Source organism: Suncus etruscus, chromosome X (genome assembly GCF_024139225.1).
Source record: "Suncus etruscus isolate mSunEtr1 chromosome X, mSunEtr1.pri.cur, whole genome shotgun sequence".
In the NCBI taxonomy this organism is placed as follows: Eukaryota; Metazoa; Chordata; class Mammalia; order Eulipotyphla; family Soricidae; genus Suncus; species Suncus etruscus.
In genome coordinates, this window is record NC_064868.1 from 7,580,841 (window position 1) to 7,596,466 (window position 15,626).

At 41.7% G+C, this 15,626-nt stretch overlaps 1 protein-coding gene across 1 annotated transcript in view; it reads right to left on the minus strand.

Moving 5' to 3' along the window:
* Positions 1–11,110: 11,110 nt before the first annotated feature.
* Positions 11,111–15,626, minus strand: part of CDKL5 (cyclin dependent kinase like 5) — a 155,319-nt gene continuing 150,803 nt past the window's right edge. The window contains exons 16-17 of the mRNA XM_049766783.1: positions 14,441–14,560; positions 11,111–11,494 (exon numbers count right to left, since the gene is read on the minus strand). Coding sequence (XP_049622740.1) covers positions 11,111–11,494; positions 14,441–14,560 — 504 coding nt within the window. The remainder of the gene's footprint in view (positions 11,495–14,440; positions 14,561–15,626) is intronic.

The window sequence follows — 15,626 nt, forward strand, 5'->3', positions numbered from 1 at the left end:
AAGCTTCCCTTTGATGCCCAAGGAGAGCCAGAGAGCAGTGAACTCCCAGTTTTTTAGAACCTTAGACCAGAGAATATGCAGAGTGAGGTGGTGTGGGGGGGGAGACTGACTGGTGGAGATGGGATTGAAGGATAGGAGGCTCTGTCCTGGTCCCCTCTGGAGTACTGAGTCTGGAGCACTCATTTTACACCATCCCATCTTGCAACTCCTTCAGGTCAAGCAGTTCCCGGGGTTACAAGTGAAGACAGGGCAGGCAGCATGTGGGAGCAGCAGTCTCCCTATATGACCAGAATATACCAGAATTTGCTTCATCTATGGATCTATGGCATCTATGGATGCCACCCTTCAACTTTAGGGAGGCAGTGGGCCTGAGTACTAATACTAGTTATTGGTGGTACTCTAAGTTTTAGGGGGCCTCTACAACAGGCACCCCAGACCTTGAAGGGGGTGGGAGACAAAGAAGGAAATAGTGTGAGGCAGGGATAGACATTTTTCTAAATAATTTTCCACATTGGAAGATTTTTTGAACAGGTTTATTGAGATCAAGTTCACATACCATACAAATTTTCACCCATTTAAAGTATACAATTCAATGAATGACTTATTATATTTAGAGCTGAGCAAGCATTATATCACAATTTTGGAAAAATTTTGTTACCCTCAAAGAAATCCCCGACTCACACATCTATCCCAGCCACTAATCTTTCTGTCTGTAGATATCTATTCTGGATATTTCATATAAATGCAATAATAAGATACGTGGTCTGGCTTCTTTGGCTTAACATAATTTTTTGAGGTTTATCATACTGTAACTTATATCAGTACTTTATCCCTTTTTATGGCTGAATATCATTCCATTGCTGGGTCAAAAACTTTTGAATATTGTCAGAAATTTCTCAAAGTAGCTCTACCATTTTATATCACTAACAAACAGCAATGTATTAATGTTCCAGTTTCTCCACACAAATCTGCCCTTTGATTATAGCAATCTTAGTACATTTGATGTCTTATTTCATTGCCATTTTGATTTGTATTTTCCTAATGACTGATGATGTTAAGCATCTTTGCATGGTTTGTTTCTTGGGAGGATGTCAAGAATTAAACCCATGTGAAACATGTACTCTACCACTAGTATCTCCTAGCTATATCCATGGCTTTACTTTTTGTGTATTTAAAGACCAGAGCATGCCTTCATTAGAGAAATGTTTGTCAGGTTGTTCATTCATTTAAATTGTCACTTTATTTTTGAGTTGCAAGAGTTTATTTGTTCCCAGATACAATTTTTTTATCAGATATGCTTTGCCAATATGTTCTCCTATTATGAGTGGTGCATTTTCATGCTCAGTGGAATTCTTTGAAAGACACATTTCTAAATTTTGACAAAGTCTATCTTATTTTTCTTTTGTGATTTGTGCTTTAGACTTCATATCTGGGAAAACAGAACCCAAATCTAGATCATAAGACTTATTCTTTGGTCATAAGATTCAATTTTTCCAAGAGTTTTATAGTTTTAACTCTTACATTCAGGTCTTTAGTCAATTTCAATTTTTGCGTTTGGTATGTGGTAAGAGTCCAACTTCTTCTTTGCCTGTAAATATTCAGTTGTCACAGCATCACTGATCAAAGACTATTCTTTTCCCCTACTGAAAGGCCTTAGCATCCTAGTCAATCATAAAAGTGGAGGATAGCATCCTACTGTTTTGTAAATTGTAGTTTTGTGATGAGAAACTTTGAAGCTGGAATATATATCCCCAACTTTGTTCTTCAAAAAATTCTTTATGGATTTCAAAAGTGAATCTTTGGACCTCTACAAAGAAGTCAGTGAGATTTCATATTGTACATTGCTCAGTATTTCAGGATAAACGAGGAGTTACTGAGATCAATAAAACATTTATCTGTAGATTGTTTATGATTGATAAGTTTATTTCATGACATTATAAAATGTATTGAGGGGCAATAGAATCTTGCTAATAAACACATGATGTTCATAGTATTTATTTTTGTAGAAAAATGTCAATTAGAAAATACATATATATTGAGTCAGAGTAGAGTACAGTGAATAGGGCACTTGCCTTGCACATAGCTGGTCTGGGTCCAATCCCCTGGCATCCTATTTGACCTCCCAAGCATCACCAGGAGTGATTCCTGAGAGCAGAGCCAGGAGTAATCCCTGAGCCCTGCCAAGTGTGGCCGAACCCACTCCCCCAACATATATATTTAAATGTAACAAAAACTCACTCTCAGATTAACATGCTAGAGTGTGGTCTACAGATATGGGAGGTTTTTTTGAGGAGGGTGTGGTGCTTGGGGGCAACTGACTGCTCATGCTAGGTGGGAGGGAAGTCAGTCCAGGCAGTGCTAAGGATCAGTCTGGGAATCAACCACACACAGGCAAGCACCTTTAACCCCTGTACCATCTTTTAGTCCAAGATGTTTTTTTTTTATAAAAAAGAAGGGGTCTTAACAAATTGCAGAAGTTAAAACAACTAAGTATTAAATATTGCTAAGAATTGAGAAAAATTTCAGGGTGGATTTTTGATATTGTGGGAAGGAGGAAGTTACTTAGAGAAAGCAAAGGTGTTTCTAAATAGGGGTACCATTATAAATCCAGTCTCAGAGCCTAGAAAACCATGCTCCTTAATCAGATACTGACAGAAGCACATCTTTTTCTCTCCTGGTTTCCAAGATCTGATGACAAATTCACAGGTTGTCAGGGATGCTGTTTCCCCTATGATCCCAAGAGTAGCTCTAAGGTAGGACATTCTCAACCCTGACCATACAGGGCTGATGTGCCATTCAAATAGAATACATTCATACAAAGTATTCAGCAGCCACCCACTACACTCTTTCTAACAGCGAAGATTCTCTGCCCTTCTCTTTCCAGTTCAATAGGGCTGTCAACTGGAGTACAAATAGTAGCAATAATGTTGGAATCTCTAATATTTATTAAGAATCTATCAAGTACTTTCTAAGTCATCACCTTCATAAGTCCTCACTATTATTTTCATATAAAAAAGATGAGGAGAATGAAGACAGAGACAAATTAACTTGCCCAAAGCCTCACAAGACAGAGATGATGCAGTTAGGATTCTACTTGGGCAACCTGACTGACTATAGGTTCTCTGCTTTTCAGCTCCTATACCAGAGTGTCTGGACATCATTGCTTTAGTGAAATGTCCTGTCAAATCAATGGCCACCTGCCGGGACAGAAGAGGGATGGCTGCATGTGGATGGGGCCATGTCACAAACCCCATCTATGTTTCCATAGTTGCACAGAGAAAACTCTGTTTAGGTCAGCGACTTGCCTTTAAGATAAAACTCACTTCAGCTTCAAATCCTAGCCTTGTCGCTTCAACCTGGGTGACCTAGGACAAAGTCACATAAGGTCTCTATAGAAACACTTCCTAATGGACAAAATGTGGATACTGCTTATTTTGTTGGGTTGGTAGGAAAAGATAATGTTATAATAATAACATAAAGCACTGGGCATTGTACCTGGTCTTAGGAAGTGCTACAGATACTTCCAAAACTACAGCTTCAAGATGGTTTCAGTTTTGATTTAAAAAATGTAGTTGAAATCACAGGCTACATGTCTACATGGCACTTTTTCCAGTGAAGCAATAACGTTTTTATTGAACAAAATTAACTTAGAAAGAAAGATGGGGTGTGGTGAGGCAGGAGAAGGACTGGAAATGTGTTCAAGAGAGAATACTAGCTTGAAGAACAAGCCACAAGTAAAGAGACAGAGACCCTCACAGGCTAGACAATGCAAGACTTATGTTTAGGAGAACCTTGGAGTGGAGAAGTTGGTGACATGGTGCTGTGCGGAACACAAAGAACTAGCTTTAGCTCCTACCATTGATTTAGAGAGAAAAATTTAGAGAGTATGTTTTAAAACAAAATCCAAATTCTTTCTATCTGGTTTGAGCTTCCGGTTCTTCAAAGCCAAAGTGAGGACATAAAACAGGCTAGTAAAACTGGACTATATCTTGCTTTAGTAATTTCAAGTTTCAGAGGAATAGATACAACCATTCGTTTCAATACATGTTATCCCATGATGCTTTTGTGTGACAATGGCCAACGCTGAAGGTGGCAGGATGGCAGCAGAAATCACAAGGGGCCTCAAATATTTTACAATCTTTGCCCTTTAAGGAAAGTCACCTTCCCACTAGTCCCCAGTTCTAAAACAGGAAGATCCCCTTTGCTTTCCACAGGGGACTGAGCCAGGTTTGAAATCTCTTTCCATCCTCCCAAACCACCTAGTACACCTAGAGTGTCCACTGTGCAAAGGAGACAGCAACCAGACAAATATAAAAGAAATCAAAGTTTGCAAAATGCCAGAGGGGGAGAAAGCTTTATAAATAGAAAAAAAAAGATCAACAATGTTAAATAACAGGATTTGCTCTGCTTTACATTGATTTTTTTGTTCCTTAAAAGGATTCCAACTTCAAAGGTCCATTATCTCTCATTTGAATTCCAACCGGAGTTCTTTACAAAGGAGCTGCCAGGGAGCAGTTCAAACCCTGGGACCACCTTGCTCAAGCTGGCAATCACTTCAGTCAGTGCAAAATCTGCATTTTATTAAAGACATTTGGGAAGATCCATTCAAAAATACATTGTGCTCAGTAAAAATTAACCATTTCATGCTAATAATTAAGTTTACCACAGAATAGATATTTGTATAGTATTTACAGCAACAATAGAAATTTTACAGAAGTTAGAATGGAATACATGCCAGAAAAAACTGGAGAAGATGTCCCAACACATGATACAAAGAGTTATATAAACACTTTACAAATGGTTCATAATTAGCTTGTGAAGAATTTAAATATTCCACACTTTAAATTCTGTTTGGATTCAAAAATTAAAAAGGTTAATACTACTTCACACCCTTGTCACAGTAAAAAGTATGGAGTCACACTTTGTATGATGGATTATAAAGTCTGTACAATTAAGAATTTCTACTGATGCTTTAACTACCACAATCTTGAATGTTCCATCACTCTGGCTTATCCCTACTTTGTTTTCACGCAGAGCAGGGTTCTGAAAATCACCCTGCCCTATGTCTTCCCACAGGCCCCCTTCAAACCTACTAGAGATTGAAGAAGCTTGGAATAGTCTTCTATGTACATACAGAATAACTACCTGAATTCAAAATGGCACAAAGCGATTCTTGGAGATAGGAATTGCGGCAACTATTTTGTTTGGTTTAATTATTTCGGTGAATTTGAGTTTACAATGAGAAACTACTTGTGGCAATCACAGCATTAATTATCCCTCTCACCGACCCCTAAGGAGACAGGGTGAGGGAAACAGTCCCAGAGGACTGGAATCTAGCTTTTACCTCTAGTGAAAATGGAGCTCAGGCGAAACTTTTGCTTTCCACTTTGGAAAATCGAAGCCATAGTGGAGAATTTCTAGGTTCTCCCAGAGAAAAAGAATCCCTTTCCCCTTTAAAACTAGAGGTGCTTACTCCCACCCCCTTGAAACTCTGGATTTTTTGACAACTCTGGCAATAAACACTTTAATCCCCACCAGGGACAAAAGTCAAGGCATCTACCTTTGCTATTCTTGGCTTTTGTCTGATTACCCTGAAGCACAGCACGAGGACAAACCTGAAAACAAAATCAGATCAGGCTTTTGGGAACATCAAGTCCCCAACCCAAGAAGTCCTGAGGAATTCTTAGCAGTCTGTCAAAACAGAAGGGATGAAATAGAAAGCCTGTCTAGAGCACAGGTGGGGGCAGTGTGGGGAGGAGGGAGATTTGGGACATTGGTGGTGGAAATGTTGCACTGGTGATAGGGGGTGTCCTCTTAGATGACTGAAACCCAACCACAATCATATTTGTAACCAAGGTGCTTAAATTAAAAAAAAAACATTATTTAAAAAAACAAACAAACAGATAAGGCCTCTTTCTCCCTGATACTCAGAGTCCCAAACAAGGCAATTTCTAATCTGCATACAATCTGGAGACCATTTTGTTTTGTTTAAAGATTCCAAAGGAGGCTCAAAATAGGACCCAAGAATCAAATGGGCTTTGGAGAGCTTACTTAAACCTTGTGAGTAAAGAAGGGCCATAGCAGCGAACCAGTATCATCACTACAGTTCTGTTGGCCCTAGAAATCCAACGTGCAGACTATTATACTTTTTTTCTGGCAAAACAAAAGACAAATCTCCCTGGGATGGGGGAGTAAACAGCTAAGAATGAAAATACAAGGCAGGTGGTGATCATCTTAAATAGCCTCTAGGAATACACAGCAGGGTCCAAAAGGGGGTAAAGTGAAGTTAGGACCAGGCCTACCACTAAGGAACCAACAAAGCACTATGGGAAACAAAGGTTCACAGAGTAACTGACTTGGCACACAAGTCTCTAATTTTCTTATAGTACATTCAATTAAAAAAGAAGAAACTCTAGGAGATGGCAGCAGGCCCAGAATTTCCTAGTCATCTTAGTTTGACCACGGTGTGTGTTTACAGACAGACAAGGGACTCATCCACTCACGGCTTGATTTTCTTGCATTTACTGATGGCTTCAAAGACAGAAGTCACTCCCCAGCTGAATTAGACCTTGACAAAGTCTCTCTCAGCTGGTCCAGATATAAAGGTAAGAAACAAGAACTGCTTACAAGTTATTGTAGTAAGTCGGCCCTTTGAGTCTCTAAGAAGAAACACTTCTTGGGAGTTTCTGGTCCTGGAATTAGCTATAGGCTGCTTAGAATATTTATACTGTCTTCTTTGCAGCCCCCTTGAGAGAAATCCCCTTTATAAAAAATGGGACTGTAAATATTTTTTCTCTATGTACACATTTGATTGGTAACAAACTGCAGGAAACAAGTAAGTTTTTAAATAGTTTCTGCCCTAGTTCAGTGCATCCTGCCATATTTCTGGACCACAGAAGAATGTGTGGATCTAGGGAATCACCTGGATATCACTCTCCCACTTTGGGATAGGAGGTAACCCTTGGAAAAAAAGAAGCAAGGCTCTCCAGACAATGTGTGCTGAGCAGGAGAGAAGATGCTGATTTCCGGAGTCCCAGCCCAAAGCTATGAGGGAGGAAACCATGTGATTGCCCTTGCTGAAAGCTTGGTCACCACCAGGCTGGGGTGGACAGGAATGGACACCAAACCTCCAACCTGCTTGCAAAGTAATCCTCTGGCCTTTGATGTTAAGTTGTACATGTATGATTCATTTCTAATATGTAGCTAGAAGAAAAGAAATGGCTTTTTTCCCCTTATTTACTCTAAAAGCTAGTTTAAGGAGTGAGGCTACAAGGACATTAACTAAGGTGCTGGGAAGGGTGGTGGGCTAGCATTTTCTAGTGAAGTCCACTAATTTTAAGGTTAGTACACATGCTAAACTGACTAAGTCTATAACCACAATATCAGAATACAAAACGGGACTAGAAAGGAACATGGTGAGCCCTGCTTGGAGAACCAGAGCACAGCTGCACCCGGTGAGACTGAAAAACAGATTTCTTCAAAGCACACAGCACAAAAATACCTATAACAGCCACTAATAGTTTAGCTTCTAATCAGTCTGTCAGATGCCAATATTTGGAAAGAGTTATTAAATGACTTGAACCAAAGCAACAATAACAATAGAAACAAAAGACATTTTTCTTTCAGGAGTCACAGCTAAAAACCACGGATGCCTTTGAGCAGTTGGGTAAAAGTCACGCCAATCTGTTAGGCTGCTGCCTGCTCTAAATATAAGCTCCACGGCTCTAGGAAAGCTTTTCTAAGAATGCTGACCTAGAATTAGAGTTGAGTACACCTGCAAAGTAATTTTGGTCTCTTCCCAAAGGATTCACCTTTTAGCAGGCCCAAGACAACTAACACAATAGGATTCCAGAATAGCAGTAGAAAATACTTCCAGAGATGACAGTGTCGAAGAATTCCTACTGGCAGTTTCAGAGCATAGAGAAGACAGAGTTAAGCAGGGTAATCCTCAGCACCACTGACATTGGGACCATTCTTCTTGGGAGGTGGGCAGGGCATATTCCTGGCCATGCAGGAAGTTGACAGCATTTTTGGCCTCTAACTCCAGAGGCCAATAGCACTGCATTTAGGACAACCAAATAGGGCTCCAGATGTTGCCAAAAGGCAAACTAACCTGGCTTGAGAACCACTAGGGCTAAGTGACAACCTCTTAGCTTGGAACACTCTGAGCCTTGGGCTCTGATGAAGGGAAAAATCTCAGCTCCCAACCAAACAAGTTCAAAAATAGCTCATTGGGCTGTCTGAGAAGAGCCAGGAGGGTGCTGGTCAAGTCTAAGTAGAAACTAGCAAACATGAATCCCTTGTTAACAGGAAAGGAGCCCCATTTCCAAGAAACTAGGGAATTCCCAACACCTTGTGGAATGTTTTTTATTAATAAGGAAGAAAGGTAGGGGGGCAGATCATCAAACATGGATGTCACAAATTTCCTTTCTTAAAGAAAATGAAGACTTTTTGTGACTTCAAATCGAATCCTTTTTATGATAAATGACCATCTTTGGGAGATCAAACATTCATGGACTGAAGGAAAACACCAGTTACAAGCTAGGAAAGCACCCGCTGGATAGGAGAGAAAGCTTTACTGTTCCCCACTACGGGCAGAGAAATGTAGATTGTTGAAATTACAGCTTGTTGAGGTCAGCAGACAAAAGCTGAGCAGAGGAGAATAGAGCTACCTCAAAAACACGAGTTGAAGATATTTTCTGGCTCAAATCTGGGAATGTATGAAAGGTATGCTATTGACTCTTCATCAGTTAATTTGACTTTGCTCAAGGTAGAAGGCAATTATTCTAGCCCTTCTTTGAAGAACCATCACAAAGAAATACTCTGCAAACACCTGTTGTCCCAGTGTTTACAAGGATGAAAACAAACGTAGGACACCAGGCTTGAGGTGGTGGCCGACCAGCCTCCCATGCCACAGCAGGTGGACAATGTGACTGCGCGGTTCCTAAGCGCACAGCACAGTGAGAAGTCTTTCCAGAGGTGGGGGAATGCAGTTTCTGGTCTGCAAGGGTACCAGGTACAGATCCAGATTGAAAAAGAAGAGTCATAGACCCTTTGAGAGTCCTTAGTGTCCAGGCAAAAACTGCGAAGGGTTCATGTCACAGCTGCCTGAGGAAAGCCAGAATTCAGAGCTATTTGAACAGTACTGAACTGGTAAAGGAAACGAGTTAGAAAAAGAATGGAAAAGCATGCAGACTATTGATCGAATCGAATGGTTTCAGTGATAGTACCCAGCTGAGTTTCATTTTTAGTGCCTATTACACTTTTTAAAATTAAATAAAAAGCACCTTAAAATGACCTCTATAGATAATCAATACACATCATTATAATAATTATATAAAATGCCATATGCACACAATTGAAGCTTCAAAGAAATGAATAGTTTTTTCTTAATAATCTGTATCATCATCAGAGCCATTGAGTCTCAAAATCTTGGGGGGGATGGGGTGACAGTAATTCAGCACAATTCAATTACAGCTGACATGGTTTAGGGGCTGATGCTCTCAGCATCCTGGTACAAGTAATAAATATTGAGAAGTTACAACCTCTTGGAGGAAGGGAAGAGGGGAATCTTCAAAAGGATTATTGCTAAGAAACTACTTCCAAAAACCTAGAACTACTCTTGAAGGATGAGGGTGATTTCTGTCAAGGATGGATTAGAGACACAGAGAGGGTCACAACCCTGGTGGCGGTGGCCTTGATGACAAGAGGAAATGACCTGGGAGCTGAAGGACTACTTGGCCAGCAGGTCCAGGCCCAGGAAGGAAATGTGAGTCTAGCACAAGTTTCCTACCTCTAGAATTGTTCCCAGAACCTGTGGTCTATATCCGAAGGAGTACTAAGAAAAACAGTATTTAGAAACAGTGTTTAGAACTATGCCACCGAAGTATCTCACATCCCTCTAGCCAAGGAGCTCTGCTGTGGTGCAGGATCCAGGATTCAGGAGCACAGAGCTGGTGTGCATAATCTGCACACAGGTGCCTCTCACACCCTTGCAACTAGGACTAGTCTGTTGGCCGGCGAATCTTTGGTCTATGCGCTACGCAGATAGATGCACAGTACATTCTCTCTCTCTCTCTAGAGACCCAGGCACAACCTGGGATTGATTCTTCTCCTCTCAAGGTGCAAGGATCATCCCTGGACATGTACAGGAGCCTGAGGGTGGAGAAGCTGTGGCTCGAGTTCTCACTGGCCTCCCCTGCACTCCACCTGGTTGGGTTTTGGAGGAGTGTCTGTACCTCGTCTGCTACCAAGGATCAAGTCTGTCTAGAGGCTACTGCTTAAGAGTTGAGCAAGGTTCCTACCATTACAATCACATCAAGCCACCAGTCAACTCCCTTGCTTAGAAGTATAACACTCACTTCATATCACAAATGTATAAAAATATGGCAGATAGTGTCTTAACGATACTTTCTTTGAATGATTATATTTATAAAACAGACAGCTATTTACTAGATATATTTATAGAGAGAATAAAATACTCCTGATGCAATATATAAATGTTTACTGTTTAGTTTGTATAGAAACTACTGTAGCTGTCCCACTGCTCCACAATGTTTCAAACAGCTCAAAAGAACTTTACAGTGAACAGAAAAGGTATGATTAGAACAGTACAATCTTAATTATAAATAAATGTTACAAATCCTATCAAATATGGGGGTTTAGAAAACAATTTAAGACATACAGTTGGTTCATCTGCTAATCACCCTTTAAAGGGATACTCTTGGATTACAGTCACCACTTTTAGGCTAGGCAGAAAGAACTCTGTGGAGAGGGCATCGGTCAATAGGAATTCTCTATCCCTTGCAGTGCCAGAGCATGTGGCATTCCTGGACTCAGCAGGGATTGCGCTCAAACTGGGGTTTCGGGGGAGAAACTGGCAAGACATCTTCTGCCTCAGTGGCACTGTGTCCTCCCACACAAGGACCCCTGGGGACGGCCACCCCAAAGGAAACCTCGTGGCTCTATGATCCCTGACTCGTACAATATTGCATACACCTTCATAAAGCTGAAAATACTGGCTTACTACCCCAGCCCACTCAGTTCCCACCTCCCCGCACCCCATCCCCTCCCTCCCAGCTCCCCATCCCCATTCCCCTACCAACACACATTACAAGGCTGTCTCTTTTAAATCATTCAGATTCGGCATTCGGGATCGATTTGTTCTATTGTACGGGTGCCCGTTTGGCCCACTCTTGGCACCCAGCTGTTCGGAGTAGGCAGGCCCCTCTGTGGCACTCCGGCTGACAGAGGACACATGCCAGCCAGGGTCCATCTGACCTGGCAGCTGCAGGGTGGGTCTGCCCTTGGCTGTGGGCTCCTGCCGGATGTTACTGCTCCCAGGGGCCTGGCTCAGAGGATGGATCCGGATTTCTGAGAAGGAATTTTTGGCTTGCTGAGCGGTTAAGGGCTGGAAGCGTGGGTCAGAGGTGGCTGGGTGATTGGACGTCGAAGAGAGATGCAGTAGTTTGCGCAGTGACTTTAATGGCTGGCTCTGAAAGAAAGGATGGGAGCGTGTCAAAGGTTTCATTTCCAGGAGACTTGACTATCAGCACCACACGTGGATCAGCAGCGAGGGCAGGCAGCTGAAGTGGTTAATCCTGGACACCTGTTCTTCATCAGCTAAGAGCATTTTTCCTTTCATGGAAATGCTTAGAAACCTGGAGCAGCTGTGGTGGTTGACCAAAGTACTGCCACCTTCTACCTGGCTGCACCTGACCTTTTCCATGTGCCTCTCCCAAAGCTCCATGCCATGCAACCTGCTTCTTGAATACTGACCAGCACTCAGGCATGTGCCAATATCTATCTGTCGGAGTAAACCAATAGGGGTCAGCGCCATAGTACAGCAGGTAGGACATTTGACTTTCATGTGGGTGACCCAGGGTTCGATCTCCGGCATTCCCCATGGTCACCCAAATCTGAGTGAAGAGCGAGGAGTAAGCCTTGAGCATTCTGGGAATGGCCAAAACCAAAACCAAAAAGCAAACCAGTGAACCAGTAATATGATCATTCTACTACTTAGCACAAGACTGACCCAGTTGAAAATGGACACCCCTTTCTGCTCTTGCTCCTGAGTTTACCACCCCTTTGATGTGGTAAAATCCAAATGATCCTAACTGCATACTTTTTACTTTTTGGTTTGGGGGTCATGTCTGGTGATGCTCAGGGGTTACTTCTGGCTCTACACTCAGGAATTATTCATGGGATGCATACTCATGGGAATCATATGGAATGCAGAGATCAAACCTGGGATGGCTGTGTGCAATGCAAATACCCTCCTTGCCATACTGGCTCTGCAGTTTTACTTTTGTGCTGAAGTAAGTGATGGTGGTGTGGCTTTTCATTTTTTGACTGGGAAAGTATTAGATTTGTATCTAAAAATAAGAAGCCCGGGGAAGTAAGCAAAAGGCCTTTAGAATCTGTAACACCCATTCACAAGAGGCCTGTTATCCTTACTTGCAATTATGATCTGAGAAAGCCCCTGAACTAGGGAGCAGATTGTGCTTTGAGGAGAAGTGAAGGCTCTAGAAGGGAGTTGCCTCTCATTCACCAACTATTTCAGATGACCCTTAAGCCCCTCTCCTCCCTGCTGGTGTGATGAGAGCCATCATCGGGAGAGGCCCAAGAAAGTCCTCTGAACTCAAGGCCCTCACTGAGTCTCCCAAGTCTTCCAAGTTGCTCTTGGACTGCAACTCAAGTTTTGGACCCTGCACACTGCCAAAAGTCAGAGAACCTTTACTCCAGGGCTGCTGAAGGAAGCCCACACACTGATGAACTCAGTCAACTTTTCATAAAACTATGATGGCCTCAAGGAATAGCATAAGATCGAAATGAACAGGATCCTTCTTGGAACTTCTTGAGAAGTGACTCATGTAGGTGAGTGTAGGTGTATACCATGGAGGTGTAGCTTCCATGGACATTCCAAAGGCTTTTCAAGAGAGTTTGTTGTTCTCATGGGTCAGTGTAGAGTAAGAGAGTTCAAAAGGGTGCTATTATTTGCTGGTAAAATCAGCTTGATAGAACTGTTAAATTCCTAATGATTTTTATAGCCCAGATTACACATAAGTATCAAGCAATGGTAGAGATCTGGGCTTAGCTGTAGATGAAAAGTTAGCAGGAAAGACCATCTATTTTACAGAAATAAATGGTTATACCAAAAAAAAAAAAAGATGGACTCTAAAAGCCCATGCTCTTTTAATTTGAAATTGGCACTAGAGTACATATACCATCCCCTAGATATCTAGTTCTCTACTCAACTGCATGGCATACAAAGGGTTGGGAAAAAAGAATAAAATTTAGGGAACTCCTGTTAGCATCTCTAAGTCACAGCTTGGAGTTCATGAGAGTACACAGCACATCTAGGAACACACCCTCCCCCTAATCATGGGAATGCGTGATTATTATAGGCACAAACCATGCTTAAAAAAGGCTCATGAGGAGTCAGAAATTACAATACAGGTTTATAAATATTGAATGGAATTCCCAAACAAGCTAAATTATACTACTGTGCTCATTATGGGTCACTAAAAAGCCACATTAAAATATTTCCAATAAAAACAGTTGTTTTTAGAAGATAAACTCAATTACACAAAAACTTACTGATTCTATTTTTGCATAGCCTCTCCCCCACGAGGGAAGATCAATGACACGGTCAAAGGTAACTGTTTGCCAGTCTGCTGTCAAAGATCATTTGGATGACAGAAGTTTGCAGATTCTTTCAAGAAAGTTAAATTTACTTGTTTTTCAAGGCTTAGCTTTTATGCTACCACCTAGCCCCTTATTTATAGGAGTTCACTGGGGGTGCTGGAGTCAGGGGCATTCATGCCACCAGGGGGATAGAATTCAGGGTCTCTCACACACTCTACCACTTCTGCTATCACCCCAGTTTTTATGAGAACCATCTCAAATGACCTTAGTCTTTACATTACCTCTTCCCATTACCCCTGTATTATTCTACCCAAAGTAATAATGAAGCTTTCTCTCTCTCTCTCTCTATCTCTCTCTCTCTCTCTCTCTCTCTCTCTCTTACACCTGAGTATTTGGTGAAGTGGGGACATGGCTCAGCCATTTCCCTTAAACTCTTCCAAGTCCCCAGCAAAGTGAAGGAAGAATAATGGCAGCTCACTTTGATTACTAGGGGATGGGTCACTGAGATGAGATTTATCCAGACTCCTAAGATGCATCTACTTCCTGTCAAAGGAGGGGAGCATTGGTGGTGGGAATGTTGCACTGGTGAAGGTAGATGTTCTGTTCATGACTGAAATCCAACTACAATCATGTTTGTAATCATAGTGCTTAAATAAAGGGTATATTCTGGGAGAGGCATTCAGATTTGTGGAAATGTTGGCAGGCTAAGTTTCTTCACCATGTCTTCTCTCTCTTTTGGTGATGGTCACTGTAGAAGGGGTCTGAGAGCTGGGAGAAAGCAGGAGACACTCACTTGGGTCTGTATATCAGCAATTTTCTCAGGACGCCACTCCTTCGGCCGGCTGCTTGGTGTGCTAGCAGAATGAATAGCTTTCTGTAGAGTCAGAAGATCAGGACTGTCAGAGTTGGGCACCTAGATCAGAGCATGGACAAAGAGCCAATGAGCAATACCAATCAACTGAATTAAGGTACAGAACCCCAGCCAAGAGAGGATTACAAAAGCAAATCAAACCAAACCAAAATTTTACCCTACCCCACCAAATAAAAAACCTGATAATAAAAACACAAAAAACCCAAACTGTCCCAGGTTCACAATGCAAGTGATGCTAGTTAAATTTTACTGCCCTCTTAATAATTTTCCCTGAATAAGGAAAAATTGGCAGGTGTCATGCAGCTAGGTTAAACCTCACCCCGTTAAGCATTCCCATGCTGTTAGTTTCAGTGGCTGTAAAAGAGAGAGCAGTTAAATGGGGCTGTATCAGGAACTGCTGTTGTATCCTCATTCCACATTGCAGTTAGGTTATGAACCAGTTCGATAAAACAAAATTTTGTTTCTGCTGGGAAAACGATCTAAACCCTGTATTTGGTGGAGGCAAAGAAGTCTGGCAAGTTTTCAAGGAGAGCCAGGGAGGGGAGGAAGAGTATGGTTTGAATAATGGCTCCAAGACCTTCCCTCATCAATCAGGGTTGAGGATTATGCTCTATGAAAAGGCAAGAAACTGGTGCCACTGATTCCAGATGAATGCATTTGGATTCATTTGCTGATTTTGGTGAAGCCAGGAAGCTCAAGCCAAGTACCAAGCAAAAATTTCCTGGCTTGAAATTAAGTGACCAGCAAAAGCTAAAAGGCAGGCAAAGAAAGAGCAAGTCACCAACTAACAGAAGCTGTTTCTGCACAGAGACTTAGAACTCATGCAATTTGATCAGTTCAGCTTGGTTTGTCAGGCACAAACTGCCAACCAAGTGTTAACAAACTATTGGGAGCCAAAAAGGAAATATATTTGTTAATTGTAAATGTTAATTGGATTCTTTACAGGAAATATGGAATTTTATGAATGCAGTCTGCCAGCACTTGGCTAATCCCCAAATCAAACTAGCCTAGCACTAGTTTGCTTAACATAAGCCTTTTATGCACCAACCTCCTTGGAAGAAGAAAGAATGCATTTATATCTTGAGAATTTATAGAACTGGCTCAGGTA